Source organism: Eubalaena glacialis, chromosome 13 (genome assembly GCF_028564815.1).
Source record: "Eubalaena glacialis isolate mEubGla1 chromosome 13, mEubGla1.1.hap2.+ XY, whole genome shotgun sequence".
NCBI classification, from domain to species: domain Eukaryota; kingdom Metazoa; phylum Chordata; class Mammalia; order Artiodactyla; family Balaenidae; genus Eubalaena; species Eubalaena glacialis.
The window spans coordinates 31,087,018-31,113,927 of NC_083728.1; the positions used below are offsets into that span (position 1 = coordinate 31,087,018).

General features: G+C 40.0%; 1 protein-coding gene across 5 annotated transcripts in view; it reads right to left on the minus strand.

Moving 5' to 3' along the window:
* DNAAF9 (dynein axonemal assembly factor 9) overlaps positions 1-26,910 on the minus strand; it is a 147,978-nt gene that overhangs the window by 107,087 nt on the left and 13,981 nt on the right. For 4 of the 5 annotated variants that reach the window (XM_061208325.1, XM_061208328.1, XM_061208324.1 and 1 more), the window contains exons 2-6: positions 17,252-17,331; positions 13,098-13,217; positions 9,976-10,100; positions 8,862-8,958; positions 7,790-7,896 (exon numbers count right to left, since the gene is read on the minus strand). In XM_061208325.1, coding sequence (XP_061064308.1) covers positions 7,790-7,896; positions 8,862-8,958; positions 9,976-10,100; positions 13,098-13,217; positions 17,252-17,331 — 529 coding nt within the window. The remainder of the gene's footprint in view (positions 1-7,789; positions 7,897-8,861; positions 8,959-9,975; positions 10,101-13,097; positions 13,218-17,251; positions 17,332-26,910) is intronic. The other variant, XM_061208327.1, reaches the window with a different exon arrangement.

Consider the following 26,910-nt stretch of genomic DNA (forward strand, 5'->3'; position numbering starts at 1 on the left):
AAGGTTAGGTTGTTTATTTGAGATTTTCCTTGTTTCCTGAGGTAAGCTTGTATCGCTACAAACTTCCCCCTTAGAACTGCTTTTGCTGTGTCCCATAGGTTTTGGATCATCATGTTTTCATTTTCATTTGTCTCTAGGTAATTTTTTATTTCCTTTTTGATTTCTTCAGTGATCCATTCATTGTTTAGTAGCATATTGTTAACGCTCCATGTGTTTTGTGGTTTTTGCAGTTTTTTTCCTTGTAGTTGGTTTCTAGTCAGTGTTGTGGTTGGAAAAGATGCTTGATATGATTTCAATTTTCTTAAATTTACCAAGGCTTGTTTTGTGGCCTAGTATGTGACCTATCCTGGAGAATGTTCCATGGGCACTTGAAAAGAATGTGTATTCTGCTGCTTTTGGATGGAATGCTCTATATCCATTAAGTCTATTTGGTCTAATGTGTCATTTAAGGCCAGTGCTTCCTTATTGATTTTCTGTCTGGATGATCTGTCCATTGATGTAAGCGGGGTGTTAAAGTCCTCTGCTATTATTGTGTTACTGTTGATTTCTCCCTTTATGTCCATTAATATTTGCTTTATGTATTTAGGTGCTCCTATGTTGGGTGCGTATATAGTTGTTATATCTTCTCCTTGGATTGATTCCTTGATTATTATGTAGTGTCCTTCTTTGTCTCTTATAACAGCCTTTATTTTAGGGTCTATTTTGTCTGATATAAGTATTGCTACCCTGGCTTTCTGTTAATTTCCATTTGCATGGAATACCTTTATCCATCCCCTCACTTTCAGTCTGTGTGTGTCTTTAGACCTGAAGTGAAGCCTCTTGTAGGCAGCATATATAAAGGTCTTGTTTTTGTATCCTTTCAGCTACTCTCTGTCTTCTGATTGGAGCAGTCAGTCCATTTACATTTAAGGTAATTATTGGTATGTATGTTCTTATTGCCATTTTGTTAATTGTTTTGGGATTGCGTTTGTAGGTCTTTTTTCCCCTTTTTCTTCTTTTGTTCTCTTGTGACTTGGTGACTATCTTTAGTGTTATGTTTGGATTTTTCTTTTTTGTGTATATGCATTACAGACTTTTAGTTTGTGGTTACCATGAGGTTTTTATATAGCAATCTATTCACATACTTGATTGTTTTAAGTTGTTGATCTCTTAATTTCAAATGCATTTTAACAATCCCACAGTTTGTACTCTCCTCCCCTCACTATGACTGTTTTTGGTATCTGTTGGGAAAATTAATAAAGTAGTCTTGTTCAGGCTTCAGATGCAGAAGCAGGCCTCTGACTGACCCGTGACCCAGCCTGGACTGCACGCTTGTTTGCACACCTAACAATTGCTGCTAGCAAGGCAAGCAGCACTCACAATAAGAAAGGGAGGGCTTCCCTGGTGGCGCAGTGGTTGAGAATCTGCCTGCCAATGCAGGGGACACAGGTTCGAGCCCTGGTCTGGGAAGATCCTACATGCCGCGGAACAACTGGGCCCGTGAGCCACAACTACTGAGCCTGCGCGTCTGGAGCCTGTGCTCCGCAACAAGAGGCCGCGACAGTGAGAGGCCCGCGCACCGCGATGAAGAGTGGCCCCCGCTTGCCGCAACTAAAGAAAGCCCTTGCACAGAAATGAAGACCCAACACACCCAAAAATAAATAAATAAATAAATAAAATTAAAGTACGTGCCGAAAAAACCAAGAATTAAAACAAAAAAAAAAAAAAAAAAAAGAAAGGGAGTGGGTCTTGGAATTTCTTGAGCCCTGGGACCTGGCCAGTCCCCTGGGGTCTGGAAAATCTTGTGACCCACATGGTGAAACAAACAGCATTGCTAAAGTAAATCCAGAGCTGCATTTTGGCACACAAACTGATATCAGTTTGTGGCCTGAAATTACAAATGGAAGCCCCTGGAACTCTGATCTGAAGTCTCACCCATGGGGTGGACGCACCGCCCGGGACCTTTCCCAACTGGGGCTCCAGACTGCTGTTACTCAGGACTTCCCAGCTGCTGTTTGGATCTGGAAGTAGGTGTCGGCCCAATTCTGTGATGTATATATACCGTGTTATGTTTCTCTAATATTCTTATTCCTTTCCTTCTAATGATTGCATATTAAAATTAAGCTAAGTCATCTTTCATTAAAGGATTAAAGCTGTTTATTTGTGTGAAACAAGTGGTTATTTTGCCAGCGAATCCAACAAACGTTAAAACCGAAAGCAGGCTTTCGGCAAAACAACATCACATTTTACATCTAATTCTTCTGTGTATCCCTTAAGTGCTTACTGTGTATATTTCTGGATATTGTGGATTTTACTACTTTTGTCTTTTCAGCTTTCTACTAGGTTTGTGCATGGATGATTTCCTATCTTTACTGTATGTTTTCCTTTACTGATGAGCTTTTTCATTTCATAATTTTCATGTTTCTAGTTGTGGCCTTTTCTTTTTCACCTAGAGAAGTTCTTTAACATTGGTTGTAAAGCTGGTTTGGTGGTGAACTCTTTTAGCTTTTGCTTGTCTATAAAGTGTTTGCTCTCACCAACAAATATGCATGAGAGCCTTACTGAGTAGTGTATTTGTGCTTGTAGGTTTTTCCCTTTCGTCACTTTAAATTTATCACGGCACTCCCTTCTGGCCTGCAGAGTTTCTGCTGAAAAATCAGCTCACAGCTTTATGGGAGTTCCCTTGTATGTTATTTGTTCCTTTTGTCTTGCCACTTTTAATATTCTCTTTAATTTTTGCCATTTTAATTATAATGTGTCTTGGTGTGTTCCTCTTTGGGTTAATCCTGTATGGGACTCTGCATTTCCTGGATGTGGATAACTGTAACCTATTCCAGGTTAGGGAAGTTTTCAGCTATTATGTCTTCAAGTATGTTCTTAGCACCTTTCTCTCTCTCTTCTCCTTCTAAGACCCCTATAATGCAAATATTAGTGCGCTTGATGTTGTCCCAGAGGTCTCTTAAACTGTCACTTCATTCTTTTTTCTGTTCAGCATCAGTGATTTCCACTACTTTGTCTTCCAGCTTGCTGATTCAGTTTTCTGTATCACTTAATATACTGATGATTCCTTCTAATGTATTTTTCATTTCCGTTATTGTATTCTTCATCTCTGGCTGTTCTTTATATTTTCTAACTCTTTGTTAAAAACTTCTAATTTCTCGCTCTGTGCATCCATTTTTCACCCCCATTCTTTTTTTTTTTTTAATTTAATTTATTTTTTTGGCTGTGTTGGGTCTTCGTTGCCGCGCGCGGGCTTTCTTTAGTTGTGGCGAGTGGGGGCTACTCTTCGTTGCGGTGCGCAGGCTTCTCATTGCGGTGGCTTCTCTTGTTGAGGAGCACGGGCTCTAGGTGTGCGGGCTTCAGCAGTTGTGGCATGCGGGCTTCAGTAGTTGTGGCTCGCGGGCTCTAGAGCACAGGCTCAGTAGTTGTGGCCCACGGGCTTAGATGCTCCGCGGCATGTGGGATCTTCCTGGACCAGGGATCAAACCCGTGTCCCCTGCATTGGCAGGAGGATTCTTAACCACTGAGCCACCAGGGAAGCCCCACCCACATTCTTTGATCATCTTTATGATCATTACCCTGCACTCTTTCTTGGGAAGATTGCCTTTTTCACTTCACTTAATTCATCTTCTGGGGTTCTATCTTATTCCTTTGACTGGAACGTGTTCCTCTGTCACCTCATTTTGCCTAAGTTGCTGTTTGTATTTTTATTTATCTGGTAGGTTAATTATGTTTCCCAACTTTGGAGAAGTGGTCTTCTGTAGGAGACATCCTATGCATCCTGGCAGTGCACTCCCCTCTTGTCCCCCAAGGTATGTGCTCTAGGGGTTCTCCCATGAGGGCTGTGTGGGTCCTTCTTTTGTAGAGGGCTATTTGGGTGATGTGGTAGGCTTTGTTGGCGCCTGGTCCAGTTGGTTGCCAGGCCCTGCCTTGTGCAGAGGCTGCCGGCTGCTGGTTGGTGGGGCTGGAAAACCTCAGGGAGCCCCAGAACTAGTGCTGGCTCACTGGTAGGTAGAGTCAGGGTCCAGAAGACTCCAGGGTTGTTGCCTGTCCACTGGTGGGTGAAGCCAGGTCCTGGAGTTAGTACCAGACTACTGGCAGGCAGACCTGGGTCCTGGAGTCTGGTTTCTAGGCCTAGGGATCCCAGGTGTAGATCACTGGTGTGTGTGTGTGTGTGTCGGGGGGGTCCTGACACAGTTGGGTTTGGGGTCCAGGGTGTCCTGAAGCTTGTATTTGGCTGCTAGTGGGCAGGGGGCCGGGGCCAAAGTGGTCTCAGGGCAGGGTCTGGCCTGCTTTGGGCAGGCTGGATTCACAGGCTGTGGGAGTCTGGTTTTCTTGCAGCTGGTGTCTGCCCCTTGGTTGGTGAGACTGGTCTAAAGGCCGCAGCAGGCTTCCTGGAGGGCAGGGCTGGGGCCCAGAGCATTCTGGGACTGGTGCCTTCCCACTGGTAGGTGGAGCTGGGTCCTGAGCCTCTGGTGGGCAGGACCATGTCTAGAGGCGGCTGTGGGTTCAGGAAGTCTTCAGGCAGCCTGCCTGCTGATGGGTGGGGCTGTTCCCCTGCCTAGTTTGGCTTGAGGCATCCCAGCACTGGCCCCTACAGGCTACTACTGAAGCCAGGTCTTGGTGCTAATGAGCTAGAGGGAGGATTCCACAATGGCGACCACTAGCATCAGTGTCCACGTGATAGAAGGGAGCTCCCAAGGAATGGCTGCCATCAGCGTCTATGTCCCCAGGGTGAGCTGCAGTCGCCTCTTGCCTCTCTGGGAGACTCCCCAAGACCAGCAGGTAAGTCTGGCCCGGGGTCCTATCAAATTACTGCTTTCGCCCTGAGTCCCAGGGCATGTGATATTTTGTGCACGCCCTTTAAGAATGAAGTCTCTGTTTCCCCCAGTCCCGTGGGACTCCTGATATTAAGCCCTGCTGGCCTTAAAAGTCAAATGTTCTGGGAGCTCATCTTCCCAGTGCAGGGCCCCCAGGCTGGGGAGCCCGATGTGGGGCTCAGAACTCTCACTGCTGTGGGAGAACCTCTGCAATGTAATTATCCTCCAGTTGTGGGTCACCCACCTGGGGGAAAAGGACCTGACTATATCGCAAGTCCGCCCTTCCTACCTGTCTTGTTGTGGTTTGTTCCTTATGTCTTTAGTTGTAGAAGGTCTTTTCTGGTAGGTTGTGGTCTTTTTTCATCGATGGTTGTTCTGCAAATAATTCTGATTTTGGTGTGCTTGTGAGAGGAGGTGGGCTCAGGATCTTTCTACTCTGCCATTTGGCCAATCTCCCTGATTTCTATTTTGAAATTCAAATCTTAATTCTACTAATGAATTTTGAGACTTATAACAATATTTCCTCATGTCATCCATCTCCCTTTTTAATTCTGCTTGCTCTACCTACCATATCTCATTTCTCTTTTTACAAACTGCATTCTGAAAAAGTACAAAGAGATATTTTTCTCAATTTTTATTTTATTTCCTGGCGAAAATATTTTTTAAAAGCATGCTGATCTATTCCTGCATCTAATATGCTATGGTCTCTTTCTTACCTTTTGAATTTTTTCATAGGGTTTATCCCACCTTTCAGTACAAAAATCTTATGTTTGTCCATAAAAAGGTGAATGAATGTTTACTCTGTAGTTATTCTCATTATTCAGAGGATTATTTTAGAATCCTCCCCTTGGGGAGCTGGTTAATGTAAATTTACATTACCAGGTCATACAGTTCCAGCAGCTGGAGAGTAAGAAGAAGGAAGTTGGAGGCAGGGAAAGCCCTAGAAGAGGAACTTCCCTGTACTGCTTCCAGGAAGAAAAAGTTCCCTATATCCATAACTTAGTTTGGCTCAGCCTAAGTACCACGTAAATGCTGTGTGGGTCTGGCTTCCTTTCTCATGCTGGCACCTACCACATCAGGGATAAAAACATCCTCTGAATTAAGGATTTTCTTCTGGGTATGAGCATACAGTAAAAAAGTTTAAAAAATTAAGTTGTAAGTATCTGTAGTTCTCCTCCTAGCTTTCAAAGGAGGCAAGAACTTTTCTGGCTCAGGCAGTTATCAGGCCTTTAATATGTGAATCAGAGAGGAGTACAGTATAATGGCAGAGCTGATCAGTAGGCCAAACTGCTCCATACCTTAAACGACCAGGAAGGACAGGGTAAGGAAGAGAAGTGACGTCAAGGGAAATGAGATGGAGACGAAAGGAAAGTATCTGAGAGAATGAAAATTAGTGGCTACAGAGAAGGGCAGGATCTGAAGAAAGGGATCTGGAGAGAAGACTTATAGTAATAACTCTTAAAATATGATGTGTGCTGTTTCCTCCTCACTGCCCATCCCATCCCCTAAAAACACCACCCTACAGGAAAAATCTACATTACCTGGATTTGACTTCATGGTGTGATGCACCTTAAGGCAGAAGCCAGAGGCCTGCCCCATTTGAGCTGCATGAATTGTACAGCCTCCTAGTGCACTGCTTTCTAATGCTAATCTAGTGGCAGCCCAGGGGTTAGGAGCACAGGCTCTGAAGCCAGACTCTCTTGACTGGGCCCTAGCCCTGCCACTCACAGGTTACTAGCTCTGTGACTTTGGGAAATTCATTTAAACTTTCCATAAAATAGGGATGGTAACAGTACCTACTTCAGAGGATTATTGTAAGAATTAAAGTTAATTCATGCAAAATGCTTAGAACAGTGCCTGGAGTATACGAGACAGTATAAATGCCTAGTTTATACAATTAATTAAAAATAAACATTACCATTATCACTAAAAATTTTAAGCTTCCTCTCTACCTCCTATGGCTTGCCTCCTTTCAAGCCCCTCTTCTTCTAAATTAGAGAGCATTAGATGCTACCAGGGGCAGCTCCCACAGCCCTGTTGATGTTCTGCTACCTGTGGTCAATGTGAGAAAACTGGTTTGGAGCAAGAAAAGTAGGGCTGATGTGGTGTGTGTCTCTTCATCCCTACAGCCCATGTTCCTCTACATTACAGGGTTTGTCAGGTGAGCCTCCAAACATTTCTTAGGGACACTGCTACTTCTCAGAAGGGGGTAGGAATTAGCCCTGGGCCTTGCTTCCAAAGGTCCCACTTACTTCTATCCCTACGAGTATGTCCCCATTTCTAGCATGTCAATGTTCCTTCTCCCTGGTTTCCTGTACTGGGGGCAGGTCATTTCATTGGGGATCCTATGGAGGCATGTGGATACCAGGTCATCCTCCCTAATATGTACCCTGGGTGATCCCCTCTCCCAGTCTCATTCATTAATTCACTTAACAAATATTTACTGGTCATCTTCTAGATGCAAAGAATACTGAAATAAAAGATACTGTTCTTACCATAAAAGCTAATCCTTTTATTCCTCTAGTACACAGTACTTATACAAAATTCTCATTGCTCCTTTCATTGCTCTTGAACAGTTAAATTATACGAACTTCTGAGCTACAAACAACAAGAATGCTTTTGTTCTCAAGGAGCTTCTAATCCAGAGACCAGGGGTGGGTGAATGCGTGAGTGGGTGTGACAAATGTGGGTGACATAGGACGATAAAAGCTATAAGAGGAGTCAGCTTAGGGTGCTACAGTGAACTTAGAATGGGGAAAGAAGAGGAAGGAGGACAGAGAGGAACTCCAAGAATAAAGGGCACAGGACCTCAGTTTGGGGACTAGCCTTAAATAGCAACTATTTTCCATTTCAAGTCTTTTAACTTGCTCCATGCCCTTTGCAGTCACTGCCAGCTTTTCAGAGTGTTATAATGAACACCCACATTGTGGGCCTTCATAAACACAGCCCAGTGGTAGACAAAAACCAGGCACACTGTTTTTCATACGTACCTCGTATTTCATGGTAAAAAATCCATCCCCTCCAATGCCCTCAAGTGCAAAGGCCTGTACAATTGGCCATTTCTCCACTACAAACATATCAAATATCTGCAAGTGACCTAGAGGAATCAAGTACAACATGTATCAAATACCGTCCTGGATACAGCAGTCTAAACCTGATCTAATGTGGTCATTAGACATCATTTCTCACAAGTTCACCACAGCCTCATCAAGCAAAATAAAACTGAACCAGATACACAAACAAGTTACAAAAATTCAGATTTCTCTACAGTATTTTTTCACATTCTGGTTTCCTAAGTAAGTAAATAAGTAAATAAATAAATAAATAGTGGCCTACTACATCTGACTTGTATCACTAAGTGGATATATTTATTAACAGACCAAAACTTGGCTCCTTTCCCTTAAGAAACACAGCTAACCAACTTCCTCAAGGGAAAATTACCAAATCAAAATTTTTCTTTTCCTATAACAACAAGCTTCAATGTGCAAAGTTGTTTTTTTTTTTTTATAAATAAGATACAAGCACTGCTAAGCTTGTTGATTTTTTCCCTCTGTTTTCACACTTTTTTTTTTCGGCCATGCCGTGTTGGCATGTGGGATCTTAGTTCCCAGACCAGGGATCGAACCTGTGCCCCCTGCACTGGCAGCACAGAGTCTTAACCACTGGACCACCAGGGAAGTCCCCTACACATTATTTTTGAGTCTCACTGTCAGCATATTTTTAACAGCTACCCAAATTACTATTTCTTATTAGCAAGAGGCCCCACATCTACACTTCAAGTATAATAAGTGGTATAGCATAGACGGCAACTGTGGTAAATCCTTTATCAGTTCTTCTGACTGCTGCTGGTAGCATGCTGTGTTGCTGCATAAACTTCAGTTATGAACACAAGCTTGCATAGGAAAGTTCCCAAATTTCATTCTGCTTGATCCTCTCTGCCTTTAGTGAAAACAGATCAACAGGTTTCCCAGCTGAATGCCTCCACTGAATGGAGAAGTAAGGACATTCGATTCACACACCATCCCAGCAAGGTTCTAAAATGGCTGACTGTCAGATACGCACCTTGGGAGCTGTAAGGAATGCCAATTCTACTACAGTCTCGAACCATGTCCACAAAACTGGCAATTTTAAATTCTTCTGCAGCTTCCTCATCTTCATACTAAAGAAGGAAATAGAAAGGAAACAGGCTCTAATGAGACATCAAACAAAATCCCATATTTTCTGTGCATTTTTATTAGTTGTCCCAAATGTCCCAAGAGGGTTTTTTTGTTTGCTTTTGTTTTGTTTTGTTTTTCTTGGCCGCATTGCGTGGCTTGCGGGATCTTAGTTCCCTGACCAGGGACTGAACCCACTTCCTCGGCAGTAAAAGCACAGAGTCCTAACCACTGGAATGCTAGGGAATTCCCATAAAGAGGGTATTTTTAAAGGCAAGTTTTAGTGTTTGCTGGTCAGAAACATGTCAATCCCTTACCTTACACCACACACAAAAATCAACTCAAAATGGATCAGAGACCTAAATGCAAGAGATAAAACTTGTCCTCAAAAGTCCCCCAAATGCTCATATGGAAAGAAGGGTTCTGGACCTACACTGGGTCACAATTTCCACGAAATCCTAAATCTCAAGTCCCAATTTGATTTCTAGCCAAATCTTTGAAAAGGGTCTAAAGGGAAATAGAAACAAATACCAAGAAATCCAAACATGGAAATGTCACAGAGCTTATCAAATTCTCCTGGGGCAGTTCCTAGGCCCGAGAGAATGGACCCAGGCCGGGGATAAAGAAGCAGGGCAGGAAGGCAGGTTCACAAGTCCACTATTAGGTCCCAATTTTAATAGTCCTTTTTGTCTCTTTCAGGCATATAATTTATTGCTAGGGTAGCCTCATAATGAAATATGAAAAGTTGCACTAAAACAAATAACCTTTTTTGTGTAACCACATTTCACGAATTTTTTTTTTTGGGGGGGCCATGTCGCGTGGCATGTGGGATCTTAGTTCCACAACCAGGGATCAAACCCATGCCCCCTGCAGCGGAAGCTTGGAGTCCTAACCACTGGACCACCAGGGAACTCCCCAATTTGATTTCTTTAAGGACCTCCTGTTCCCATTCTATCAATACATTTTCCTGAACGAATATCCTTAGAGTGTCTCTAAGCGCCTATTTTATCGTTTCTCCTCACCTCATTTTCAGTCATGCAGTGGAAATGCAGATTTCTCCAATGTGCCACATAGGGTAAAAGATAGCGATAATTTATAGGATTACAGTACAGGTGGACACTATCTGATTTAATCAATATAATCACATCTGTAAGAAAAACAAAATTAAAACACAAGATTGTCAAAAGCATTTCCTTTAGACATCTTCTGCCCACATAATCAGTAAAACCATTAAAACTACAGAAACAATGTAACAAAACTCTAAACTGAAAATTCTTTAATTAGGCAACGTGCTTCAAAGTGACTGTAGAACACTCAAGTGTGGACAGCAAGCATTTCCTCATCCCCATGCTATGCTTCCACTACTGTGGCCCTCTGGTTATGGTAGAATAAGTCAAAAGAACAGCCTTCAGGGAGTTTCACAAAGTTCAACACAGCAAAATTTGGTGTACCAAACTCAACTGTGTACTTCGCTGTGGAGATAGATAGTAAATGGAAACTCTACAGGTAAAAGCCACTGAGGCAGGAAAACAGCACCAAATATGGCCAGTGACTGGTTCTCCTGCAGACATCAGTCTATAAAGCTCTTGGCTGCTGGCTCATCTGGCTCAAGGCAAATCGTGGGCCCGAGGATACCCCTTTCCTTGCAACCTGGTAAGGGTTATTGTATACAGATGTAAACTCTGTACACAGGAAAGGCTGGGAGGAAGGAAGTAGAGGCAAGTGATCAGAAGCTCACAGATTTAGGGAATAACCATCGATGTTGGTGGGTCAAATAAATAAAGCAATCCCAAAGGTGCAAATAAAACCAAGTAAACTAACAAACAAGCCATGGAACGGGGCAGGAATATTAAAACAGTTTGAACACTGAGAAAGAAAGTAGTCACACTTCCAGAAGAAAAGCAGAGGCTCCATTCTACGGCTCCTCAGAAACCAGAGTCATTAGGCCTCTTTCTAACAAGATGACACTAGGGAAGGGGGTAGAGGAGATGGCTGGAAGTGAGAGAGGAGCGTGGGGGCAGGAAGCAACTGATGCAGCAGGCTTAGGGCAATGCCAACACAGTAACACAGTGTGACAGACCATAATCTACAAAAACATAAGCCCAGTGAATACTGATCTCAGCTGACTGCACAGCTGGGTGGCCTCATGAAATAAAGCTCCATGATGGTGGCCTTTTAAGCCACTCTGAGCTCCACACCTGGTCAGACCCTAGGTGTTCTAGGCAACACAGTATGGAGCAGGCTCTTCACTGCTGACTCTCAGCTAAGTGCTGGAGTTAAAAGGTAGCAAGGGATGAGAAAGAAGCCCCGTCTCATTCTGCTGGGAGACCCACCCTGAATCACCTGTAGGTCACCTGCTCAATAGTGAGAGTTTGATGTCACTGAGGGCTTCCTGTATACACTGTACTCTATACTAATGTGTAACATACTGCAAAGAATTAGGATCCAGTAAAAGAAATAATGCAACAGCTACTAAACCTAATGAAGCATGCTAAGGATCTCACAAGACTGATATCATCACTACAAATAAATTTTAACAGAGTACACAGTCAGGTAAAAGAAAGCATAAGAGCACGTAAACTATTTTAAAAGTTTCTTTTTAAAGTAAATCCTTCGTGTTTGCCTCTTTTTCTCTCAGATAATTAGGGATTGTAATGTAGAAGATAAATCTGGTGAACTCAGCTTTCCAGCTACTTGGATTTAAAAATGAATTTATTAATTTGGAAGAAAACGCTTACTTTATAAGCACGCATTGTGCTAGGTGACAGGATAAAGACAAAGATAAGCAAAAAGGAGCACCTTTGAGGATTTAAACTACTTCCTTAATTTCAGTACTGCAATGTCCTTAGCAACCTTGACTGCAGTGAAATGTGTGGTTGGTACAAGTATCTGCCTTTTTGTAACTGTCTAAATGAGCTGCCAAGATGAATTCTTTCCAAACCAGTATATGTTTTACAGTGTAAGAAAGCATTTTTTAAAATCAAAATCTGAAACTAAATTTGAATTGAAAAAAAAATTAACAGAAGGAATAATTTCACCCTGTTTTCTGCACTTCCTAATAAAAAGAAAATCTTTCACCAATCTATAAGGATAGATACTATTAAGGACTTTACTACAGAAGAATTTTCACATACACTAGGCCAGGGTTCTTCACCTTCAGCACTACTGACAGTTTAGACCAGATCATTCTTTGTTGTGGGGAGCTGTCCCGTGTATGCGTTGTAGGATGTTTAGTAGCATCTCTAGCCTCTATCCACTCTGCCCAGTTGTGACAATCAAAAGCGTCTTCAGATATTGCCAAATGTCCCCTGGGAGATAAAACTGCCCCCAGTTGAGAATCACTGTATTAGATCCACAGCAAGATTATTTCAACATCAGATGTTTGCTTTCACACGTCCCCCAGCTGCTTCACAAGAGCTGTCTCTCATCCATTTTGATTTGTCTATTCCTGTGTCTCCTGATCCACCTGGCAGACAAGTCATAATGCTAAGTATGTGATATCAGAGATAGCTCCTGGGCATCACCCCATAGCAGCATGAACACAGGGTGAGTGTCTCAGAGCCGAGGAAAGGGGAATGTAAGCAGAAAGTCTGCATTGTAGTCAGAGGCATCGTCATAAATTACAGCTCACAGAAAACAATTCCCAAAGACAGAGCGGGACAAAGAGCCTTTGTTCCTAAGCTGAAGATCCACATGAAGTCCTCCTTGCAGGAGTAGCCTGCAGGCTTATCCTTGACTCACAGCTGAAAGTGCTTTCATAGGACAAAGGCACATAATGTGAACCTCCCAGCATGTAGAGGCAATGGAAAATTCAGAGGAAAACTAGTACCTTGCCAAGAAGATATAAAGCCAAACACTGATGTTTACTTTTTTCCTCTAAAACCTATTTATCTAGTAAACATACTCTGAAAACTACTTGTCACTAGTCTCTTATAATCCAGCACGTAACCGACAGAGCATATTACTTAACGTATCAGCAAAGAAGAAATGTCGTTTTTCATTAATAAAAAAAGCAAAAATTTACTGGATCTTCAGGCTATTTTAAATTTGATCATATTTTTCCATAAAAAGGCCATGAAATAAGAATCCAAAGTACTAAATCACTTACTCCTCTCTCACACAGAGTTCACCAATATATACTTACCATCTAGAACTTCTTCAGAAAACCCTGTTTTCTCAAAATCACTGGTATTCTGATTGTACAAACCAAACAGAAGATAATTTGCCAGCTCTCTGCAGCCTTCATTGTACCTGCTATCAATTCCTGCAAGGCAAAAAAGGCTCTGATCAGCTGTACTGTACTACGGGGAGCATATGAGTCCCAATAGTTTGCCCCTGCTCAGCAAAACCCTAGTGGTTAAGTTAAAGGCAGCACCTCAGACCAGTTTTGTGCCAGAAGCCAAACTAAACAACTCAAAGAAGCAGGCCTCAGCATCAAGCACTCTTACATGGATTCAAGATCTATATAGTTGAGACAGTCAAACATCACAGAACATAGAAGCTGTTACTTTAATCAAAAGCAATTCTTGAGGATAGAAGGAACCAGAAAATATAGTCCAAGTCCTGCCATAGTTGGTTAAAATTTTTTAATACTTTCAGTTAGAATAGGAATAGGCATCAGAAAAGTATTCTCTTCTCAAAGAGACCTTTACCAAAACACGTGGAATTAAATAAAGGAGGATTAAGGTGGTTTGAAAAGAACTCAAAGAAGTAAAAAGAGGACAAGTGAATGAAACCGCAGACATCCATCATTTCACAAATATTTATCAGGCCCAAGGCCTAGCACTCTGCTGGGTGCTGAAGCATGTAGTAAACATGCCTACAAATGGTCTTACAGTCTAGTAGGGCTGGGTCAGAGACTAATAAAAAGGAAATTAAATACTGCCTTCACAACTGCCTTTCAATGCCACAGGCACATATACTACCTGGTTTCTGGATATCTGTGAAGGCCCAGAGCTATGAATCTGGGCAAGAGGGACATGTCAAGGGCAGGAGGCAGCTGGCTACGTGAGGCTAAGAGGAAGGGGTTGGGGCAGAAGAAGCTCCAAGAATGGAAATATGGCTGGAGCCTGGGAAACAGGACTGCCAGTTGTTATTCAGACCAGTGAAAAGTAATGGGCATTCAGACCAGAGGGGCTTAGGGACCACCTGTGGCAGGGGACTTCAAATATGGGAAGATTACTTTCTCAGCTAGATCAAAGCAGCACAGCCCTCTTTTATGCCATCCAACACTTCAGTGAAGAAAGAGATGAAAAAGAATCAAAAGCAGAAATGACCTGGCCTACATAAGGCCTGAAGCAGAAAGGGCTACAGAGTTAAAAATAACCAGTGGACTGGGCAGCATGTCCTCTGCTAAGGATTCCAGCTACATAAACTGCCACAAAAACTGCTAACATTAAAAAGACTGACCATGTAAAATTAAAGGCAAAAGATACTATATGTAACCACCATACTCTAGTTAATAAAGTTGTTTCCCATGGGGGAATTTTGGGCTACAAATCTGATACTGTTAAATATGCATACTGGAATTAAACAAGTAAATGGATGGTAGACAGTAGGTGCCAAGTTTCTCACTGGTGGAGTGGAAGTTTACAGATAAGCAAGAGAAGGAAGCTAGAATGATCCATGTAGTAATGGGTTAGAGCTAGAAACACTAATATGAATTCATGTTTAGCTTAATACAGTAGAGACAGTTACATAACATATACAGATGTGTATATATACACCACTTAAGGTACACACATGTATTTCCTTACTTTGTCAGCTGAGAGGGCCTAAAAGCAATGACATCCCAGTAGCAAAGAGCATACCCAGTCCCCAGATCTTGGTTTCTAATACCTTTCTCCAATAAAAGAAATCAGGGCTCCTTAGAGAAATGGCTGATTCTAGGACTGAAGCAGGTAATACACAAAATAAGACTGGAGCATCTTATAGTGTCAGAAAGTACAGAAGTACTAAACAAACTATAACTTTTATGGTGATATATCAAAGGGAGGGATGTAGGAACCAACTGAAAGAGCCCCAAACAGCCAAAGCTGGAACAATTTGAAGTAGTAGTAGATTATAACCTAAGGTATAAATGAAGTAGTACTGGATTTTAACTCAAAGTATAAAATAAATCTCCATGAAGACATACAAACGATTGAATAAATAAATAAATGGGGGAGAAGAGACAAATATCCCATGCAGAAGAATTTCAAATAATTTATGTAGACACTACCCTCCTCAAGGCAATGGAGCATAATCCCTACTCCTTAAGTGTGGGCTCATAGTGACTTCCTTCCAAAGAGGACAATATGGAAGGAGGGGTGGGGAGAGTACTTTATAATGCAGAACCTGACAAATATTATCTTAGCCAAGTGATCAAAGTCAATATAAACAGTGAAAAGTCTTGTTGTTAGTATGTATCCTTGATATCGTGTGATGAAAATGGCATGTTACTTCATTGGTCTTGCACTCCAAAATCCATAACCCCAGTCTAAGCATGAGAAAAACCCCAAAAGAGGGATTTCACATATGTCAAAACTTATCACATCGTGCACTTTAAATCTGTGCAGTTTACTATACATGAATTAAACCACCATAAAGCTGTTTTTAAAAAAAGGTTAGCAGAAATTCAGTGAGAACATCTCCTACACCATAATAACTAAATGAAAAATGCCAAAGTGGAGGGAGTTGAGCCAGAGTTGCTCAGAAGGATACTGTCGAGGCTAGAAGGCTAGATTAAACCAACCAACCAACCATGAGATGCTATGATAACCCTAATTACCCAAAAAAGCAGAATTCACTAAACCCCAGAAGCTGTTTAAAAACATACAAGTGCCTCACTGATTTCTTGCTTCACATTCACATACAGCTGTTTCACATTCAGCTGTCCTGAAGGTTGTTTTTTTTTTTTTTTGGCCACACCACGCAGCATGTGGGACCCTAGTTCCCTGACTAGGGATCGAACCCACGGCCCCTGCATCAGAAGCACATAGTCTTAACCACTGGACCGCCAGGGAAGTCCCTGTCCTGAAGGTTTATTAAGTTTTTACCTCAATCTTCACACCCAACTTCAAACATCAATTTCTGCAACATTTGTGTTTTCATTAAAAAAAAAAATATATATATATATATATATATGTATACATATATATATATGGTCTCGTGATATTCTTATAAGTTGACCTTTTCCTCAATCCTTTAGTATTCTATATTCAAGTAGCCCACATGATCAATTTTATGCTGCCTATTTTTACTAGGTTGAGCCTTAACTAACAGAAATAATAGCATAAGTCCAGTAACAAACAGGTGATTTTATTCATAAGTAAATTCATGGCAAAGACAGCCCCCACATCCTTGATGGCTGCAGCTGGAAAGAGAATCCAGTGAGTGTTGTTTCAGCATTTGACTGGAATTCTAGGCCCACCATAAACTATGTCTCTTGGCTAAGTGAGTGATGAAGCCAAGATTCAAACCCAAAACCTGCCTGGCTCCCGAGTGCACGTTTTTAATCACTCTGCCCACTGCCTATCGTAAGTTTAAATGCAAGTGCTATTAAGTGAAAAAATAAAATTATGCATAGACTATCTGAGGAAGGACAAACAAGAAAGTGGTTCGCTTCTGGGAAGGAAATTGGGTGGTTGACAGACAAACAACCTGACCTAAGCAAGTTTTATGACTCAATACTGTGAATGTAAATGAAAGTGAGATAAAGAAGGAGATTGACCTGACATAGAAAAATCTCCAAGATATACTTATCAAGTGAAAAAATTTCAATTAGATTAACAACAATATACATAAAATGTTCCCTTTTGTGTTAAAAAAAAAATACGGTTGATATTATCTCTGGGGAGTGGGACTGGGTAACTGGGATGATTAGAAAATTTTGTTCATTATTATTTGTGTAATGTCTTAATTTTTAAATTATATGATGTATTTTCATAATAAAAACAGTGTTAAAGAACAAATAAATGCCCAATTCTGCCACTCTATGGCCCTGAGCAAGTCTGTTTGATCTCCCAGAGTCTCAGTTTCCTCCTCTGTAAAAAAGGGACAACACTGCTTCCTGTAAGGTTGCTGTGAGGAGAAATGAGATAACATGTACAAAGTGCCTGCTCTGTGGTACAGGCCCCCTAGCTCACTGATATCTCACCTGACCTCATTAAAACAGCAACAGATCTCAGGGGAACAAAAGCTGGGAGAAGAATACTAACTCACAGCTTATCTCACAGTGATGATACTATTATTATATCTTCCTGTGAACAGAAGCCAAGTTGCCCCAGCCCTGAGTCCCACCTTGTTAAAAGCACTGACCTAGGATGCAGAGGATCCCGTCGGGTTGAGACTTGCTGCTCTGGGTCAGGATGCTCTGAACCTGGCGGAGTCGACTGCAGCTGCAATAAGAACAGAAATCAGCTTCCTGAGTGCCAGCACATGAAGGCATGAGGAAGAGAACGACTGCTAGGGATGGAAACTGGTCCTTGTCTGACTTTGGTATCGGAATCATAACAAGAAATTAGGGAGTATTCTTTTTTTTTCTATTTTTTGGAAGAGATTATGCAGAAGTGGTCTGAAGACTAAGTCTGAACTGCTGATTACAAACTGATGGTCAGTGGCTCTCTGGCTCAACAAAGGATGGAGCCAAAGGCCCTCTCATGATGAATGCTGGACAGGACTAGAACTGAGCAGCTGACCAGAAGGACTTCCAATGACTTCTCAATTTTGAAGTTTAATCAAGGAAGAGTTTCTACACTTATCTGTCCTAACTGTGGTCATCATTGGTCTGTTAAAAACAAACCAAAAAACAAACAGATAAAAACCAAAAACTGGCCTAAGGACCTAAAGGAAGCTCTGATGTATCATCATCAGAGAGTGTCAGTAGATGGTACTTGGTCCCATTTCTGTGCAGATCTCTGATTCCATTGGTTTTAGGCATATGCCCTTCCTCCCAAACAAAGCATAAGGAGAGACACGACCAGACATTAATATCACTTCTAAGGACCCCATGCTTTCCATATCAATCCCTCCTCCTTCCCAGAAGTCCGAGAGAGAGCTGGTCACTTTCCTGCTTGAGACTGATCTTTCCACAGGGTCTGTCCACATCACCTTCAGGTCCAAGATCTGTCTCCAGTATTCATTCCCTAACACTCTTATATTAATTTTTTTTTCCCTACAGTAAACATATTCCCAGCCCTACCACATCATTATTATCTAAAATCCTCCACAAACCAACTACAGTAACTGTTCCATCCATAACAATCAGATTTCATCCTCACCACTCTGTTCCGGTACACTGCCCTACACTCACCCAAGCAATAGTATTTCCAGCCAAACAACACCACTTCCCTTCCTTGGATTCTCTTTCCCCCCTGGATTCTTTCTGATGTCCCCATACCCCAAGTCCATGACTTAGTGGTCATTATCACTGTCTTCCCTCAAGATGTTCACAGTCTTCCACCTAATACCAAAACCCAAGATAGCACCAAGAAATAGAAACCTACAGATCAATATCTACCATGAATATAGATATAAAAATCCTCAATAAAATATTAGCAAATAGAATTCAAAAACATACAAAAAGAATTGTACATCATGACCAAGAGGGATGCAAGGCTGTTTCACTACTGGTAAATCAATCAATATAATCCATCAGGCTAAAGAAGAAAAAAAATCACACAACCATATAATTGATGCAGAAAAATCATCTAACAGAATTCAACACCCATTCATAATAAAAACACTTAGAAAACCAGAAATAGAGTTTCCTCAACTTGATAAAGAACATCTACAAAAAACCTCCAAAGCAAAGTTTGGAATATACTTAATGGTGAAAGACTAAATGAGGAACAAGAAAAAGATGTCTGCTCTCATTACTCCGATTCAACATAATACTGGAAGTTCTAGCCAATGCGATAAGGCAAAAAAAAAAAGGAAATAAAAGGCATAAACATAGAAAAGGAAGACATAAAACCATCGCTATTTGCAGATGACATAATGACCTATGCAGGGAATCTCACAGAATCTACAAAAAAAAAATCTGAGAACTAATAAGTGAATTCAACAAAGTCACAAGCTCAACATATAAAAACCAACTGTATAAATGAACACACAGAAACCAAAATTAAAAATACAGTATCATTTAAATATAAATCTAACAAAACATGCACAGGACTTACATGCTAAAAACTACAAAACACTGATTAAAGAAACCAAATAAGATATAAGTAAGTGGAGAGACGTATTTACGGACTGGAAGACTCAACATAATATAGATGTCAATTCTCCTCAAATTAGTGTACAAGTTTAACACAATTCCTATCATAATCCCAGCAAGATTTTTTGTAGATATAGAAAAGATTACTCTAAAACTTACATGGAATGGCAAAGGAACATTCTAGAATAGCTAAAACTTTTCTGAAAATGAATAAAGTGGGAGAAATCACTCTACCTGCTGTCAAGACTTATTACAGAGACAGGTTCAAGATGGCGGAGTAAAAGGACGGGCACTCACTCCATCTTGCGAGAGCACTGGAATCACAACTAACTGCTGAACAGTCATCGACAGGAAGACACTGGAACTCACCAAAAAAGATACCCCACAACCAAAGACAAAGGAGAAGCCATAATGAGACAGTAGGAGGGGCACAATCACAATAAAATCAAATCCCATAACTGCTAGGTAGGTGATTCACAAACTGGAGAACAATTATACCACAGAATTCCACTCACTGGAGTGAAGGTTCTGAGTACCACGTCAGGCTTCCCAACCTGGGGATCTGGCAAAGGAAGGAGGAATTCCCAGAGACTCAGATTTTGAAGGCTAGCGGGATTTGTTTGCAGGACATCGACAGGACTGGGGGTAACAGAGACTCCACTCTTGAAGGGCACACACAAAGTAGTGTGTGCATCAGGACTCAGGGGAAAGGAGCAGTGACCCCACAGGAGACTGAACCAGACCTACCTGCTATTCTTGGAGGGTCTCCTGCAGAGGTGGGGGATGGCTGTGGCTCACCGGGGGGACAAGGACACTGGCAACAGAAGTTCTGGGAAGTACTCCTTGGCATGAGCCCTCCCGGAATCTGCCATTAGCCCCACCAAAGAGCCTGTAGTCTCCAGTGCTGGGTCGCCTCAGGCCAAACAACCAACAGGGAGGGAACTCAGCCCCACCCATCAGCAGACAAACAGATGAAAGTTTTACTGAGCTCTGCCCACCAGAGCAACACCCAGCTCTACCCACTACCAGTCCCTCCCATCAGGAAGCTTGCACATAGTCTCATCTACCAGAGGGCAGACAGCAGAAGCAAGAATAACTACAATCCTGCAGCCCGTGGAACAAAAACCACATTCACAGAAAGACAGACAAAATGAAAAGGCAGAGGGCTATGTACCAAATGAAGGAAAAAGGTAAAACCCCAGCAACACAACTAAATGAAGTGGAGACAGGCAACCTTCCAGAAAAAGAATTCAGAATAACAATAATGAAAATGATCCAGGACCCTGGAAAAAGAATGGAGGCAAAGATTGAGAAGATGCAAGAAATGTTTAACAAAGACCTAGAAGAATGAAAGAACAAACACCTAGAAGAATTAAAGAACAAACAAACAGAGGTGAACAATACAATAAATGATACGAAAAATACACTAGAAGGAATCAATAGCAAAATAACTGAGGGAGAAGAACGGATAAGCGACCTGGAAGACAGAATGGTGGAATTCACTGCTACAGAACAGAATAAAGAAAAAAGAATGAAAAGAAATGAAGACAGCCTAAGAGACCTCTGGGACAACATTAAACGCACCAACATACGCATTACAGGGGTCCCAGAAGGAAAACAGAAAGGACCCAAGAAAATATTTGAAGAGATTATAGTCGAAAACTTCCCTGACATGGGAAAGGAAACAGCCACCCAAGTCCAGGAAGCGCAGACAGTCCCAGGCAGGCTAAACCCAAGGAGAAACACACCGAGACACATAGTAACCAAATTGGCAAAAATTAAAGACAAAGAAAAATTATTAAAAGCAACAAGGGAAAAACAACAAATAACATACAAGGGAACTCCCATAAGGTTAACAGCTGATTTCTCAGCAGAAACTCTACAAGCCAGAAGGGAGTGGCATGATGCATTTAAAGTGATGAAAGGGAAGAACCTACAACCAAGATTACTCTACCCAGAAAGGATCTCATTCAGATTCGATGGAGAAATCAAAAGCTTTACAGACAAGCAAAAGCTAAGAGAATTCAGCACCACCAAACCAGCTCTACAACAAATGCTAACGGAACTTCTCTAAGTGGGAAACACAAGAGAAGAAAAGGACCTACAAAAACAAACCCAAAACAATTAAGAAAATGGTAACAGGAACACACATATTGATATTTACCTTAAACGTGAATGGATTAAATGCTCCAGCCAAAAGACACAAGCTCGCTGAATGGATATAAAAACAAGACCCATATATATGCTGTCTAAAAGTAACCCACTTCAGACCTAAGGACACATACAGACTGAAAGTGAGGGGATGGAAAAAGAAAAACAGCAAAAGAAAGCTGGAGTAGCGATACTCATATCAGATAAAATAGACTTTAAAATAAAGAATGTTACAAAAGACAAAGAAGGACACTACATACTGATCAAGGGATCAATCCAAGAAGAATATATAACAATTAAAAATATATATGCCCCCAACATAGGAGCACCTCAGTACATAAGGCAAATGCTAACAGCTATAAAAGAGAAAATCGACAGTAACACAATAATAGTGGGGGACTTTAACACCTCACTTACACCAATGGACAGATCATCCAAAATGAAAATAAATAAGGAAACAGAAGCTTTAAATGACACAACAGACCAGATAGATTTAATTGATATTTATAGGACATTCCATCCAAAAACAGTTTACACTTTCTTCTCAAGTGCACACGGAACATTCTCCAGGATAGATCACATCTTGGGTCACAAATCAAGCCTCAGTAAATTTAAGAAAACTGAAATCATATCAAGCATCTTTTCTGACCACAACGCTATGAGATTAGAAATGAATTACAGGGAAAAAAACGTAAAAAACACAAACACATGGAGGCTAAACAATACGTTACTAAATAACCAAGAGATCATTGAAGAAATCAAAGAGGAAATCAAAAAATACCTAGAGACAAATGACAATGAAAACACGACAACTCAAAACCTATGGGATGCAGCAAAAGCAGTTCTAAGAGGGAAGTTTATAGCTATACAAGCCTACCTCAAGAACAAGAAAAATCTCAAATAAACAATCTAACCTTACACCTAAAGGAACGAGAAGAAGAACAAACAAAACCCAAAGTTAGCAGAAGGAAAGAAATCATAAAGATCAGAGCAGAAATAAATGAAATAGAAACAAAGAAAACAATAGCAAAGATCAATAAAACTAAAAGCTAGTTCTTTGAGAAGATAAACAAAATTGATAAACCTTTAGCCAGACTCATCAAGAAAAAAAGGGAGAGGACTCAAATCAGTAAAATTAGAAATGAAAAAGGAGAAGTTACAATGGACACCACAGAAATACAAAGCATCATAAGAGACTACTACAAGAAACTCTATGCCAATAAAATGGACAACCTGGAAGAAATGGGCAAATTCTCAGAAAGGTATAACCTTCCAAGACTGAACCAGGAAGACATAGAAAATATGAACAGACCGATCACAAGTAATGAAGTTGAAACTGTGATTAAAAATCTTCCAACAAACAAAAGTCCAGAACCAGATGGCTTCACAGGTGAATTCTATCAAACATTTAGACAAGAGCTTCTCAAACTCTTCCCAAAAACTGCAGAGGAAAGAACACTCCCAAACTCATTCTACGAGGCCAACATCACTGATACCAAAACCAGACAGATAGTACAAAAAAAGAAAATTACAGACCAATACTACTGGTGAATATAGATGCAAAAATCCTCAAAAAAATACTAACAAACAGAATCCAACAACCCATTAAAAGGATCATACACCACGATCAAGTGGGATTTATCCCAGGGATGCAAGGATTCTTCAATATACGCAAATCAATCAATGTGATACACCATATTAACAAATTGAAGAATAAAAACCATATGATCATCTCAATAGATGCAGAAAAAGCTTTTGACAAAACTCAACACCCATTCATGATAAAACCTCTCCAGAAAGTGGGCACAGAGGGAACCTACCTCAACATAATAAAGGCCACATACGACAAACCCACAGCAAACATCATTCTCAATGGTGGGATGAATTGGGATTGACATATATACACTAACACGTATAAAATAGGTAACTAATAAGAACCTGCTATATAAAAAAAAAAATAAAATTCAAAAAAAATTTAAAAACTTATTATATAGCTAAAGTAATCAAGACTGTGGTTCTGGCTGAGAGAGAGACACACAGATCAATGGAACGGAACAAAATAGCCAGAAATAGACCCACAAAAATATAGCCAATTAATATTTGCCAAAGGGTGGAAAGCGATTCAATAGAGGAAATATAGTCTCTTCAATAAATGGTGCTGAAACAACTGGATATCCAAAGACAAAAAATGAACCTCAACCTAAACCTTATAACTTTCACAAAAATTAAGATAGATCATAGATTTTAAAATTTTAATGTAAAACTATAAAATCTTCAGAAGAAAAGAGAATAAACATTCAGGGCTTAGGATTTAATGAAGTTCTTAGGCTTGATACCAAAAGTATGATCCATTAAAAATTTGATAAATTAGACTTCATCAAAATTTTAAACTTTTGCTTTGTGAAAGAACCTGTTGGGAGAATGAAAAGACAAGCTACAGATTGGGAGAACATATTTGCAAATCACTTATCTAACCAAGGAGAATACATAAGAAACTCTCCAAACTCAACAGTAAAAAAAAAATATAATTAGAAAACAGGCCAAAGGCATGAAAAAACATTTTCTCAAAGTGGATATAGAGATGGCACATAAGCACATGAAAACATGTTCAACATCATTATCCATTAGGGAAATGCAAGTTAAAACCACAATGAGATATTACTACACATCTATTAGAAAAGCTAAAATATCCATAACAAATGGTGACGATACCGAAATGCTGGTGAGGATTCAGAGAAACTGAATCATTCATACATTTCTGAAGTAAATTAAAGAAGGCACCAATAATGGAAATACATTCATGTTCATGCATTGGAACACTGAATACTGTTAAGCTGTCAATACTACACAAAACAATCTACAGATTCAATATAATCTCCATCACAATTCCAGGAACTTTTATATATATATATATATTTTTTTTAAAATTTTTATTGGGGCATAATTGATTTACAATGTTGTGTTAGTTTCAGGTGTACAGCAAAGTGAATCTGGTATACAAATACACATATCCACTCTTTTTTTTAAGATTCTTTTCCCTTATAGGCCATTACAGAGTATTGAGTAGAGTTCCCTGTGCTATACAGTAGGTCCTTATTAGTTATCTATTTTATATATAGTAGTGTATATGTGTCAATCTCCATCTTCCAATTTATTCCTCCCCTCCACTCCAGAAACTTTTTTTGAAGAAACAGAAAAATCCATCCTAAAATTCACAGTAATCTCAAGGAACCCAGAATAGACAAAACAATATTGAAAAAGAAGGATAAAGCTGGAGGACACACTTCCTGATTTTAAAAGTTATTACAAAGCTAACCATAACAGTTTGGTACTGGCATAAAGACAGACATATAGAACAGGGGTCCCCAACCCCCGGGCTCCGGACTGGTAAGTGTCCGCGGCCTGTTAGGAACCCAGCCACACAGCAGGAGGTGAGCGGCAGGCAAGCAAGCAAAGCGTCATCTGCAGCTCCTCATCGCTCACATTAATTACCCCCTGAACCATCCCCCCCACCCCTGGTCCGTGGAAAAACTGTCTTCCACGAAACCTGTCCGTGGTGCCAGAAAGGTTGGGGACCACTGATTATAGAACAATGGAATAGAATAGAGAGCCCAGTAATAAACTCTTTTAGTGACTGGCTTATTTCACTTACTATAATGTGCTCATGGTCAAATGATTTTTGACAAGGGTACCAGGATTGAGAAAGGAGAGTTTTTTCAACAAATGGTTTTGGGAAAACTGTATAGTCACATGCAAATTAAAAAAAAAAAAAAAATTCAAACTCTGACTTTACACCATATACAAAAAATTTAACTCAGAATAAAGACCTAAATGTAAACCTAAAACTATAAAATTTTTAGAAGAAAACATATGGGAAAAGCTTCATGACATTAGAGTTGGCAATGATTTTTTGTCATTTTCCAATGACACCAAAAGCACAGATGACAAATGGAAAGATACATAAAGTAGATTTCATCAAAATTAAAAACTTATGTTCATTAAAGGACACAATTAACAGTGAAAAAATAACCCACAGAATGGGAGAATATATTTGCAAATCATATATCTATTAAGAGGCTAATATCCAGAATACATAAAGAACCTCTATAACTCAACAACGACAAACAACTCAAAATGGGCAAAGAACATGAATAGACATTTCTCCAGAGAAGATACATAAATGGCCAATAAGCACATGAAAAGATAAAAGATGCTCAATATCACTAATCATCAGGGAAATGCAAATCAAAACCACAACGAGGTATTACTGCCACACAAATTAACATGGCTACTATCAAAAAAACAGAAAATATAAAGTTTAGCAAGGATGAGGAGAAATCAGAACCTTTGTGCACCATTGGTGGGAATGTAAAATATTGCAGTTGCTGAGGAAAACAGCACAGTAATCCTCAAAAAATTAAACACAGAATTACTATATGATCCAGCAATTCCACTTCTGGGTATACACCCCAAAGAAATGAAAGCAAGACTCAAAGAGATATTTGTACACCCATGTTCATAGCAGCATTATTTGCAATAGTCAAAAGGCAGAAGCAACCCAAGTGTCTATGGACACAGATAAACTGTGGTATATACATACAATGGAATATCATTCAATCTTAAAAAGGACAGGAAATTCTGACATATGCTAAAACATGGATGAACTTTAAGGACATTATAACAAGTGAAATAAGCCAGTCACAAAAGGACAAATATTATATGATTCCGTTTTTATGAGGTACCTACAACAGCCAAATTCACAAAGACAGAAAGTAGAATGATGGTTGCCACGGGCCGGAGGGAAGGACTGGGGAGTTACTGTTTAATAGGTACCAGAGTTTCAGTTTTGCAAGATGAAGAGTTCTGTGGATAGATACTGGTGAATGTAGCACAACAATGTGAAAGTACTTAATACCACTAAATTGTACACTTAAAACAGTTAAGATGGTAAATTTTATGTGTATTTTACCATAATTTAAAAAATTTTAAGTTAAAAGAATGTGATGTAAAACAGAAAGAACAGAGAGGGAGAACTCTTCTTATGTAAAAGAGATTAAAGAATAATAAGACAATGCAATTTATGAACCTTAATTCCATTTAAACAAACAAACAAACAAAAACCCAGGGAAACATCTATGAGACATCTGAGGAAATTTGAATATGCCTTGTATAATAGGTAATAATTATATTATATATTATTATAATATTATTATCTATTATCCAGGGCATATTCAAATTTACTATTAATTTTCTTAGCTGAGATAATATTATGGTGGTTACGAAGTAGAATGTCCTTTTTCTTTGCAGATGCATGAGGCAGTACTTAGGAGCAAAGTGTCATTATATCTGCAAATTGAAAAACGTTTAACAGAAAAGAAGAATGAAAAGAAAAGAAAAAGTAAAGACAATGCACATAAGGTAAAAGTTAAAATTGGTGAATCTAAGCGACGGGTACAGAGTATTAATTGGACTATTCTTTCAGCTTTTCTGTATTATTCAAACATTTTCATAATAAAAATTGGGGGCTGGAGGTAAGGAGGACATGTGGAGTAACTCAGGGTTTGGAAGTAGCAGAATTTAAGCCGCAAAGATGATTAAGATTAAAACT